Source organism: Oncorhynchus nerka, linkage group LG8 (assembly GCF_034236695.1).
Source record: "Oncorhynchus nerka isolate Pitt River linkage group LG8, Oner_Uvic_2.0, whole genome shotgun sequence".
Lineage (NCBI taxonomy): Eukaryota > Metazoa > Chordata > Actinopteri > Salmoniformes > Salmonidae > Oncorhynchus > Oncorhynchus nerka.
In genome coordinates, this window is record NC_088403.1 from 47,226,566 (window position 1) to 47,239,357 (window position 12,792).

The window sequence follows — 12,792 nt, forward strand, 5'->3', positions numbered from 1 at the left end:
AGAGGTCGGGAGGGAGAAGAGAGAGAGAGAGGTCGGGAGGGAAGAAGAGAGAGAGAGAGAGAGGTCGGGAGGGAGAAGAGAGAGAGAGAGGTCGGGAGGGAGAAGAGAGAGAGAGAGGTCGGGAGAGAGAAGAGAGAGAGAGGTCGGGAGGGAGAAGAGAGAGAGAGAGGTCGGGAGGGAGAAGAGAGTGAGAGAGGTCGGGAGGGAGAAGAGAGAGAGAGAGGTCGGGAGGGAGAAGAGAGAGAGAGAGGTCGGGAGGGAAGAGAGAGAGGTCGGGAGGGAGGGAGAAGAGAGAGAGAGGTCGGGAGGGAGAAGAAATAGAGGTCGGGAGGGAGAAGAGAGAGAGGTCGGGAGGGAGAAGAGAGACAGGTCGGGAGGGAGAAGAGAGAGAGGTCGGGAGGGAGGGAGAAGAGAGACAGGTCGGGAGGGAGGGCGAAGAGAGAGAGGTCGGGAGGGAGAAGAGAGACAGGTCGGGAGGGAGAAGAGAGACAGGTCGGGAGGGAGAAGAGAGACAGGTCGGGAGGGAGAAGAGAGAGAGGTCGGGAGGGAGAAGAGAGAGAGGTCGGGAGGGAGAAGAGAGAGAGAGGTCGGGAGGGAGAAGAGAGAGAGGTCGGGAGGGAGAAGAGAGACAGGTCGGGAGGGAGAAGAGAGACAGGTCGGGAGGGAGAAGAGAGACAGGTCGGGAGGGAGAAGAGAGAGAGGGAGGGAGGGAGAAGAGAGACAGGTCGGGAGGGAGGGAGAAGAGAGACAGGGAGGGAGGGAGAAGAGAGACAGGTCGGGAGGGAGGGAGAAGAGAGACAGGTCGGGAGGGAGAAGAGAGACAGGTCGGGAGGGAGGGAGAAGAGAGACAGGTCGGGAGGGAGGGAGAAGAGAGACAGGTCGGGAGGGAGAAGAGAGACAGGTTGGGAGGGAGGGAGAAGAGAGACAGGTCGGGAGGGAGGGAGAAGAGAGACAGGTCGGGAGGGAGAAGAGAGAGAGGTCGGGAGGGAGGGAGAAGAGAGACAGGTCGGGAGGGAGAAGAGAGACAGGTCGGGATAGAGAGGGATGGGGGAGGAGAAAGGAAGACAGTGAGGTTGAAGAAGAAGAAGGATGGAAGGTGACAAGGGGAGACAGAGACAAAGCGTTGGTTGGGTGTTTTCAGCAACACCAGTGATAAATAAACGTCGCAACTAAAGTCCCGGTGTTAAAACCACAATGAATCACAATGGCATGAATGGCAAATGGGTTTTTAGATAAACAATAGATTTTAATGGCAAGCCGGGAGGAAAAATTATGGCAGCAAGTTCCATCATGTAATTCTACTAATATTGAGCTGAACTTTGTGTGATTTAATTAACGTGATGACATAAAGCAGTGATAGTGACAGAGGCACACACTGCTACGTGATGGGCATCAATAGTCCTTCAGCACGGAGAGAGAGAGGGAGAGAAAGAGAACAAAGCCTTGCTTTTCAGAGAGACCGCCGTAGGCAGACCTGGCTCTCAAGAGAAGACATGTGCACACTGCCCACAAAATGAGGTGGAAACTGAGCTGCACTTCCTAACCTCCTCCCAAATGTTTGACCATATTAGAGACACATACTTCCCTCAGATTACACAGATCCACAAAGAAATCCTCAACATTTTGATAAGCTCCCATATCTACTGGGTGAAATACCAGTGTGCATCACAGCAGCAGATCTGTGACCTGTTGTCACAAGAAAAGGTCAACCAGTGAAGAACAAACACCATTATAAATACAACCTATATTTATGCTTATTTATTTTCCCTTTTGTAATTGAACTATTTGCACATCATTACAACAGTGTATATAGACATAATATTTGAAATGTCTCTATTCCTTGGAACTTTTGTGAGAGTAATGTTTCCTGATCATTTTTAATTGTTTATTTCACTTTTGTTAATTATCTAGTTCAACATAACTTTCCCATGCAGAGAGAGAGAGAGAGAGAGAGAGAGAGAGAGAACGAGAACCCAGCTGTTGCACATAAGAGAACAAGATGGGATAAATTTATAGAGACACACGTTAACTTATACGCAGGCATGACATACTGTGTACTCACTCCCACAAGCTCCCAACCCTACCCCTCTCACCAGGTAGCTGTGCGGTCTCTCCCAACCCTAACCCTCTCACCAGGTAGCTGTGCGGTCTCTCCCAACCCTAACCCTCTCACCAGGTAGCTGTGCGGTCTCTCCCAACCCTACCCCTCTCACCAGGTAGCTGTGTGGTCTCTCCCAACCCTACCCCTCTCACCAGGTAGCTGTGCGGTCTCTCCCAACCCTACCCCTCTCACCAGGTAGCTGTGCGGTCTCTCCCAACCCTACCCCTCTCACCAGGTAGCTGTGCGGTCTCAGGCCCGGCACTCGTGTACCAAAGGTTCCAGTCTCGGGGGTACTGTTCGAAGGAGGCCATGAGGCCGTGGAAGTTAGCCAGCTTGTCCAGCTCTGTCACGTTGTCCCAGTTCGACTCAGCCAGCCAGCTAGAACACGGGTTCTCCATCTGACTCTCTTTATCTAGAACCTAGAGGGGAGGGAGAGAGAGAGAGAGAGGGGAGGGAGAGAGAGAGAGAGAGAGAGGGGAGGGAGGGGAGAGATAGATACATTTCAAGGGATGTGTTTTATATTTTTGATGGCACCTGTATAACTGCCCAGTCACTACTAGCTCTTGTAACACACGTCTGAGTCTGCTGCTTGAGGAAGATTTATTGACTAACTGTGTGCTTGACAAAACCTTCCCCATTAATCCTCATAGGATTAATACAATTGTGATGAATTGTATGGCACATTCAGTCTGTTCTGTGTGTGTGTGTGTGTGTTTGTGTGTGTGTATATCTGTGTGTGTGCATATCTGTGTGTGTGTGTGTGTGTGTGTGTGTGCGCATATCTGTGTGTGTGTGTGTGCATATCTGTGTGTGTGTGTGTGTCTCACCAATCCTCCCCTGAGGAAGAAGCTGTATTCGTCCATGTTGAGTTTACCAGCCACCTCCAGGATCTTGGCACAAATCTGGAAACTGAATAGCAGCTTGTGGACCTCGAACAGACCACGACACGTGTACCTGGAGAAGACGGGGACAGGCTTGATCAAACTCCGGTGGTACACACACTGGACCAAGAGGTTCAACAGTACAGGACTCTATTGTATCTCTATGGTCATCTGTATCTAGTATCTAGAGTATGGTCCGTGTCTTCTTTTGTTACCTACTTCAAAACTTTTGCTCCTGTATAATAGCTTCACATTTAAATGCACATTATTCCAAAACTCATCATCATTCCTATCATTACCCGAGTTCAGTCCCTGTAGATGGCGGTATGTGTGGTAGTCGTTGAGGTTATATTATGTTGTACCTGTAGACAGCGGTATGTGTGGTAGTCGTTGAGGTTATATTATGTTGTACCTGTAGACGGCGGTATGTGTGGTAGTCGTTGAGGTTATATTATGTTGTACCTGTAGACGGCGGTATGTGTGGTAGTCGTTGAGGTTATATTATGTTGTACCTGTAGACAGCGGTATGTGTGGTAGTCGTTGAGGTTATATTATGTTGTACCTGTAGACGGCGGTATGTGTGGTAGTCGTTGAGGTTATATTATGTTGTACCTGTAGATGGCGGTATGTGTGGTAGTCGTTGAGGTTATATTATGTTGTACCTGTAGACGGCGGTATGTGTGGTAGTCGTTGAGGTTATATTATGTTGTACCTGTAGACGGCGGTATGTGTGGTAGTCGTTGAGGTTATATTATGTTGTACCTGTAGATGGCGGTATGTGTGGTAGTCGTTGAGGTTATATTATGTTGTACCTGTAGACAGCGTATGTGTGGTAGTCGTTGAGGTTATATTATGTTGTACCTGTAGATGGCGGTATGTGTGGTAGTCGTTGAGGTTATATTATGTTGTACCTGTAGACGGCGGTATGTGTGGTAGTCGTTGAGGTTATATTATGTTGTACCTGTAGATGGCGGTATGTGTGGTAGTCGTTGAGGTTATATTATGTTGTACCTGTAGACTGCGTATGTGTGGTAGTCGTTGAGGTTATATTATGTTGTACCTGTAGACAGCGGTATGTGTGGTAGTCGTTGAGGTTATATTATGTTGTACCTGTAGACAGCGTATGTGTGGTAGTCGTTGAGGTTATATTATGTTGTACCTGTAGACGGCGGTATGTGTGGTAGTCGTTGAGGTTATATTATGTTGTACCTGTAGACAGCGTATGTGTGGTAGTCGTTGAGGTTATATTATGTTGTACCTGTAGATGGCGGTATGTGTGGTAGTCGTTGAGGTTATATTATGTTGTACCTGTAGACGGCGTATGTGTGGTAGTCGTTGAGGTTATATTATGTTGTACCTGTAGACGGCGGTATGTGTGGTAGTCGTTGAGGTTATATTATGTTGTACCTGTAGACGGCGGTATGTGTGGTAGTCGTTGAGGTTATATTATGTTGTACCTGTAGATGGCGGTATGTGTGGTAGTCGTTGAGGTTATATTATGTTGTACCTGTAGACAGCGTATGTGTGGTAGTCGTTGAGGTTGGCAATCCTCTCGTCCAGTTTGTGTGAGCGCTGACTCTTCTCTATGCTGAGGTTGAACAGGTCTATGTAGGCATCCAGACTGAACTGGTACATGGGGTCGATACGGCCCATATCGTTTAATACAAAGAACAGGATAGAGGCCCGCTGGGCACAAGGACGGTACGCCTAGAGGGGAGGACACGGATATATGGCTTTCATGAAAACAGACATTTATTTTGACATGGTCAGTAACACTTAACTTAGCATGGTGATGATGTAGCGGTTATAAAGCTAATATACCTGACATAAAGATGTTCTGTTATGTCTACAGTCATTTATACAACTTTAAGGACCTTTATGCAGTGTAAGACAATTTCTGCTCTGTCAGCACTCTTTCTGTCCTGCTCCCTCCACCTCTCTATTCTCCCTTTCTCCCTCCCTACCTCCCTCCACCTCTCTATTCTCCCTTTCTCCCTCCTACCCTCCCTCCCTCCACCTCTCTATTCTCCCTTTCTCCCTCCTACCCTTCCTACCTCCCTCCACCTCTCTATTCTCCCTCCACCTCTTTATTCTCCCGCCTACCCTCCCTACCCTACCTCCCTCCACCCCTCCTACCCTCCATACCCTACCTCCCTCCACCTCTCTTCTCCCTCCTACCCTCCCTACCTCCACCTCTCTATTCTCCCTCCTACCCTCCCTACCTCCCTCCCTCCACCTCTCTATTCTCCCTCCTACCCTCCCTACCTCCACCTCTCTATTCTCCCTCCTACCCTCCCTACCTCCCTCCCTCCACCTCTCTATTCTCCCTCCTACCCTCCCTACCTCCCTACCTCCACCTCTATTCTCCTCCTACCCTCCATCTCTCTATTCTCCCTTTCTCCCTCCTACCCTCCCTCCCTCCACCTCTCTATTCTCTCTCCCTCCCTCCCCCTCTCTATTCTCCCTTTCTCCCTCCTACCCTCCCTCCCTCCACCTCTCTATTCTCCCTTTCTCCCTCCTACCCTCCCTCCCTCCACCTCTCTATTCTCCCTTTCTACCTCCTACCCTCCCTACCTCCCTCCCTCCACCTCTCTATTCTCCCTCCTACCCTCCCTCCCTCCACCTCTCTATTCTCCCTCCTACCCTCCCTCCCTCCACCTCTCTATTCTCCCTCCTACCCTCCCTCCCTCCACCTCTCTATTCTCCCTCCTACCCTCCCTCCCTCCACCTCTCTATTCTCCCTCCTACCCTCCCTCCCTCCACCTCTCTATTCTCCCTCCTACCCTCCCTCCCTCCACCTCTCTATTCTCCCTCCTACCCTCCCTACCTCCCTCCCACCACCTCTCTATTCTCCCTTTCCTCCCTCCTACCCTCCCTCCCTCCACCTCTCTATTCTCCCTCCTACCCTCCCTACTTCCCTCCCTCCACCTCTCTATTCTCCCTTTCTCCCTCCTACCCTCCCTACCTCCCTCCCACCTCACCTCTCTGGCCGTGTCGATCTTGATCTCAGTCAGTTCGCTGGTCTCCAGTTGTTCTGAGACCTCTGTGGCCGTCACTTTAGATGTCTGCAGGGTGTTCACCAGCTGAACATCATCCAGGAGAGAACCTGTTGCCTCGTTCAACAGCCTGCAATACATACACTTATTATTTGAAAACCCCTTTTTCTAGCACAGTGATGGTTACCAGCACTTTTCTGAAGAAGGCTTTAATTGGGAAGATCATTTTACTGTATATGGTTGTTTATTTTTTATTTAAATGCACGTATTGTAAATAATTCTGAATAAAATAACGGAAATAATAAAATGATTAGAACATGACTAAAATGTCATGTGGAAATTGTAGCTAGGACATTAACAGACAGTTGGGTCAGTCTAATAAAGTAGTGTAGTATTACTATTTACTATTAGTGTAGTATGTATAGTAGTGTAGTGTGTATAGTAATGTATTATGTATAGTAGTGTGTAGTGTGTATAGTATTGTAGTGGGTAGTATGTATGTAGTAGTGTAGTGTAGTATGTGTAGTATGTATAGTAGTGTAGTATGTAGTAGTGTAGTATGTACTAGTGTGTATAGTAATGTAGTATGTAGCAGTGTAGTATGTAGCAGTGTAGTATGTATAGTAGTGTAGTGTGTATAGTAGTGTAGTGCGTATAGTAGTATGTATAGTAATGTAGTATGTAGTAGTGTAGTATGTATAGTAGTGTAGTGTGTTTAGTAGTATGTATAGTTATGTAGTAGTGTAGTATGTATAGTAGTGTAGTGTGTATAGTAGTGTAGTATGTAGCAGTGTAGTAGTAGTGTAGTATGTATATTAGTGTAGTATGTATAGTTGTGTAGTAGGTATAGTAGTGTAGTATGTATAGTATAGTCGTGTAGTATGTATAGTAGTGTAGTATGTATAGTAATGTAGTAGTGTAGTATGTATAGTAATGTAGTAGTGTAGTATGTATAGTAGTGTAGTATGTATAGTAATGTAGTAGTGTAGTATGTATAGTAATGTAGTAGTGTAGTATGTATAGTAGGTTAGTATGTATAGTAGTGTAGTATAGTATGTGTAGTGGGTAGTATGTATAGTAGTGTAGTAGCGTAGTAGTGTAGTATGTAGTAGTGTAGTATGTATAGTAATGTAGTAGTGTAGTGTGTAGTATGTATAGTAGTGTGTATAGTAATGTAGTAGTGTAGTGTGTAGTGTTGTATGTATAGTAGTGTAGTGGGTAGTATGTATAGTAGTGTAGTATGTAGTAGTGTAGTACTATGTAGTAGTGTAGTATGTATAGTAGTGTAGTGTGTAGTATGTATAGTAGTGTAGTATGGGGTGGCAGTTGGCCTAGCGGTTAAGAGCATTTGGCCGAAAGGTCGCTGGTACAAATCCACGAGCCGACTAGGTGAAAAATCTGTTGATGTGCCCTTGAGCAAGGCACTCAACCCTAATAGCTCCTGTAAGTTGCTCTGGATAGGAGCGTCTGCTAAATGACTCAAATGTAAATGTACCTGAGGATCTCGTCCTCCAGCTCCTGTAGTTTCCTCTTGCCAGAGGCGATGTTGATGACTAGAGAGTCTTTCTGCTCCTCTAACTCTGGACGCTCCTTCCTCACCACGATCCCTAGGAGCTGAGCCTCCAGGCCCTGGCATATATACACAAGGTTCAAAATATACACACACACGCGATGTGGACATGTCGAAACACACTCATCTGCATACACAGATTACGCATACAAATGCAAAGATTACACACACACAAACACATGTGCCGACCTGCTCCTTGACAGCAAAATTGACGATGGTGGTCTTGGTGGAGATCTCGGGGGTGTAGTGAGGGTTGGACAGCTTGGTGGTGATGTAGAATCTGAACTCTGGGCTGTACTCCACCTCTTTATCACCTAACTTCATCAGGAGCCTTCCACCGACGTGTGTGAGAGACTTGTTGAGGATGGGGGCCAGCGAGGGATCCAGTTCCTCCTGGACGTTCTGCAGCAGAACTGGAGAACCAAACTGGACCGCATTCTCCAAGATACGCAGGAAGTCTGGCATCTGAAGGTCTATCACTTTCAGACCCTGAGAGGGAGAAAGCGAGAGAAAGAGAGACCAAGACAAATAAACAAACAAAACAAAAGCAAATACTAGTGATGGAAAGCATGAAAGCAAAATGAGAGATGAGAAAGAGAGCGAAGAGAATGAGAGAAGAAAAAGCAAACAGTGAAAAACGACCGCACAGAAAAGCCTGGTCAGACAGAGGAGTAGACATTGTTTCACGCCTGCAGCGCTGAGCGATCAGTGCTTTTTGAGGTTGGTTCGGTTTCACTTTTGGTTCGATTATTTAAAAAATAATCACTATTTCTATGTATCCCCTCTTGATCCTGCATTCTTCTTTTCCCTTACGAAGCAGCCGTAAAATAAACACAGACTGGACAAGCAATCACACAATGGATTATGGAGGTTGTAGTTAATTAATCACATTTCAGACGCTAAACTATGTAGAACATTGGCCTGTTGGAAACTACAACTTCCTACTACATCACACAGTTCGGGCATGTTCTGATTTATCTCTAGAGAAACTGCAGCGCACCGTACGCATTGAGTTCACAGAATAAAAAATAAATAAAAAAATCAACTAATTGAACCCACTCGATCAATTAGTTGTTTAAAAACCAAAAAAATCTGTGACATTTTGATTAATGGCTCAGCACTACACGTCTGTTACCGTTGCTAAAGCCATTGCCCAATTGTCCCCAAATGTCAGGGTTTTGGATGTATTATAGGAGTGCATTTGAGTAGAGTGGTGCTGATGAGACTAGGCTAAAAGCAGCTGGAGAGAGGAGTGAAAGGTCAGAGAGGGAGAGAAAGAACAAAGGAGAGGAGGGAGGGAGGGAGGGAGGGAGGGTGGGTCCTGGACATACACAACTGTTCAAAAGTTTGGAGTCACTAAGAAATGTCCTTGTTTTGGAAAGAAAAGCATATTTTTTGTCCGTTAAAATAACATCAAATTGATCAGAAATACAGTGTAGACATTGTTATTGTTGTAAATGACTATTGTAGCTGGAAACAGCTGCTTTTTTATGGAATATATACATAGGCGTACAGAGGCCCATTATCAGTGTTCCACTGGAACGTTGTGTTAGCTAATCCAAGTTTATCATTTTAAAAGGCTAATGTATCAACTCATCAGTCTATTCTTGTTCTGAGAAATGAAGGCTATTCCATGCGAGAAATTGCCAAGAAACTGAAGATCTCGTAAAAAAGCTGTGTACTACTCCCTTCACAGAACAGCACAAACTGGCTCTAACCAGAATAGAAAGAGGAGTGGAGGCCCCGGTGCACAACTGAGCAAGAAGACAAGTGTCTAGTTTGAGAAACAGACCCCTCACAAGTCCTCAACTGGCAGCTTCATTAAATAGTACCTGCAAAACACCAGACTCTACGTTAGCAGCGAAGAGGCTGCTCCGGGATGCTGGCCTTCAACGTGAAATAATAGTTTATATGCGGAGCATCTACAGACGACGAGTTAGTTCAAACTGTATGTCTATGTAACAGTGTAGCTTCGGTCCCTCTCCTCGCCCCAACCTGGGTCAAACCAGGGACCCTCTGCACACATCAACAACAGTCACCCACGAAGCATCTTTACCCACCGGGCCACAAAAGCCATTAGCGCGCACCCTGCTAACTAGCTAGCCATCGGTTACATCTAGACACCCTAAAGTTTGTGTGTTAGTCAAGGAGTGCTTCGTTTGGGGAAGTCACTCAAGAAAGGGACGGGAGGGGGGATGGTGTCTGAGTTTTATGTTCACATTTATTAATACAGGTGGCACGACAAGCTCCAGCACGGCAGGACGTTTTTCTTTTGGGCTTTGTATGACAGCAACAATTTGATCTAAAATAAGAAATGCCACATAGTGACCGAGCACAGAGTAGACCTAGTGGAATAAAGACAGTCAGCTGGAACTGTAATCACTTAGGTCATGTTGTGAAACGAGCTAAGGTTTTTTCTCATCTTAAATCACTTCTTCAGAGAACCTCATATTAAACGTTCCGCTCAGGCCAAGCGACGAGTCGGTTGAATCGGTCAGATATACCAGTCTAACTTTGATGCAAAAGCGAGAGGGGTAGCAAAGGAAAAACAAGTGTTATTGTTGGACGTGACTAACTGTACGTTAGATCCTCTTTTAGATAAACAACTATCAAGGTCACTTCAACAATCAAATGCCAGTGCCTGTCTAAATACATTGTTGACAAACCTTAACATTTTTGATATTTGGAGACTGACGCACCCAACATATAGGGATTATTCTTTATTTTCATCAGTTCAAAAATCCTATTCAAGAATTGACAATTTTTTGTTAGACTCCAAACTAATTTCAGCAGCTGCGTCGGTTACCTATCACCCTATTCTAATTGCGGACCACACTCCTCTGTCCATGGTGCTGAAACTCTACACTATGTCGACATGTCGGCGACCGTGGCGCTTAGACGCATACCTGTTGAAAGATTAGGCTTTTTGTCAGTATTTGAAGGAGCAGATTGACTTTTTCCTCTGAGCTAACGACACGGGGGATGTTGACGACTCCACCCTTTGGGAATCTCTAAAGGCTGTGATTAGAGGTTACATTATTTCTTATACATCAGAGAGGAAGAAACGCGCCAATACTAGGCTGAGAGAAATTGAAAGAGAGTCAGGGGAACAGGAGAACGTTTTTAGGACGAATTTCTCGAATACAGCCCTTGAGAAGTTCACAAAGTTGAAATATGAATACAATACCATCCTTTCGAAACGGGTGGGCTCTTTACTTGCTAGAACGTAACAAAGTTATTTTGAACTGGGTGACAAACCACATAAATTATTAGCAAGACAGCTAAGGCATGTACAGGCATCTAGAGCTATTCACAAATAAAAGACAAGAAGGGTAAAATAGTAACAGTCCGCAGGATATTAATAAATGCGTTACGCAGTTTTACCCAGAGCTATACCAATCAAAATGCGATGCTACTGATCCACAAACTATGGAACGCTTTCTCGCTGAATGTGAACTTCCTAAACTAGACAGGGCGGCAGCTGCTGCACTCGATGCAGGGATAACTTTAGAGGAAATGAACACAGCGATAGCACAATTTCCAAACAGCAAGGCCCCTGGGCCCGATGGATATGTAATAGAATTCTATAAGAAGTACTGTGCCAGTCTAGCTCCACTTATGTTGGGAATATTTAAACAATCCAAAGAAAATGCCAAACTCCCGCAAACACTGTGAGGCTACAATAGCACTGATCTTGGGAAAAAATATAAGAGAGAGATGTCGTCTTATCGCCCCGTGTCGTTACTCCTCATAGAAAATAAGGTGTTGACAAAGATATTTGCAAACCGATTGAAAAAATATATTTCTGACATCATACACCCTGACCAGACAGGTTTTATCCCGGGCCAACATATATACTACAATTTAAGACGTAATGTATCATGATCATAAAGTTGAAAATAAAGTCTGGAGCATTTCGGGTTTGAAAAGGAATTTATTAATTGGATAAGAATGATTTATGCACACCCAATGGCGTCCGTGGTAACCAATCAGGAAATGTCGCAGTCATTCCACCTGTTCAAGGGCTGCCGACAGGGGTGCCCTATTTCGCCTGCTCCCTTCGCTGTAGCCATGGAACCCCTTGCTACTCGCATTCGGGGCATGTTCCGATATAGCTTCTGTTAAAATAAAAGACTGGCAGCACAAAATGTCCCTATATGCAGACAATGTTCTTTTGTTTTTATCCAAGCCTAAAACTTCTATTCCCCCCTTACTTAACTTGATAAATACATTCGGCTCCTTCTCTGGCTACAAGATAAACTGGCAAAAAAGCGAATTGATGCTGATATCACGGCCTGTGGATATGCAATTTCTGCAATCTACCCCATTTAGAACAGTGATGGACAAGTTCACAAGCCTTGGCATTGTAGTGACAAGAGACCTTGATCAGCTATTGAAAGTGAATTGGGACATGACCATTTATCAACTTAAACAAAATCTCCTTGGTATAAACGCTATTAAAATGGTTGTCCTACCCAGGTTTCTTTACCTCTTCCAATGTCTACCCAATTTCATACCACAAAGCCATTTTAAGAAACTGAATTCAATAGTGATTCCATTTTTATGGGATAACAAGGCAGTCAGAATTTCAAAGAAGCATTTATGCAAGTACAAGATAGAGGGGGGCTTTGGCCTTCCTCACTTCAAACTGTATTATTGGGCTGCTAATCTGAACATTGTGTCTTTCTGGAGGGAAAGTTTACCTGCGATCAGACAGAAGGATATGCCTTCATGGCTTTTGATTGAGCAGGCCTCCTGTCAACATTCCTCACTTCCTGCACTTGTTAATAGTCCATCATATGTGAAAAAAGCCACTTATGACTCTAATCCAGTCATCTGTCATACTCTTAGGATCTGGAAACAGATTAGATATTTTCTAAACATACACACTGTATACATTGACAGCCCGATTTGCCTGAATCATGCTTTCCACCCTGCATTGGATGATATGGTGTTTTCACAGTGGAGGGAGAAGGGCCTCAGAACAATTGGTCATTTATACATTGATGGTTAGTTTGCTTCATTTCAACAATTGCAGGGAAAGTTCAACATGCCAACAACACATTTTTTCAGATACCTCCAAATCAGGAATTTCTTAAGGACACAAATCCAACAGTATGGCATTACGCCAAATAATCCCACAATAGATCCTTGTCTAACCCCATTCAAAAGGGTCGGACTCTAGACTGTATGATGTGCTACAGGCCCACATAGAGGGATCCACAGACACCATTAAAAGGGCTT

At 45.1% G+C, this 12,792-nt stretch overlaps 1 protein-coding gene across 1 annotated transcript in view; it reads right to left on the reverse strand.

Moving 5' to 3' along the window:
- Positions 1-12,792, reverse strand: part of dnah2 (dynein, axonemal, heavy chain 2) — a 229,307-nt gene that overhangs the window by 19,768 nt on the left and 196,747 nt on the right. The window contains exons 68-73 of the mRNA XM_065021857.1: positions 7,738-8,037; positions 7,474-7,607; positions 5,964-6,108; positions 4,490-4,689; positions 2,929-3,055; positions 2,334-2,520 (exon numbers count right to left, since the gene is read on the reverse strand). Of these exons, the coding sequence (XP_064877929.1) occupies positions 2,334-2,520; positions 2,929-3,055; positions 4,490-4,689; positions 5,964-6,108; positions 7,474-7,607; positions 7,738-8,037 (1,093 nt within the window). The remainder of the gene's footprint in view (positions 1-2,333; positions 2,521-2,928; positions 3,056-4,489; positions 4,690-5,963; positions 6,109-7,473; positions 7,608-7,737; positions 8,038-12,792) is intronic.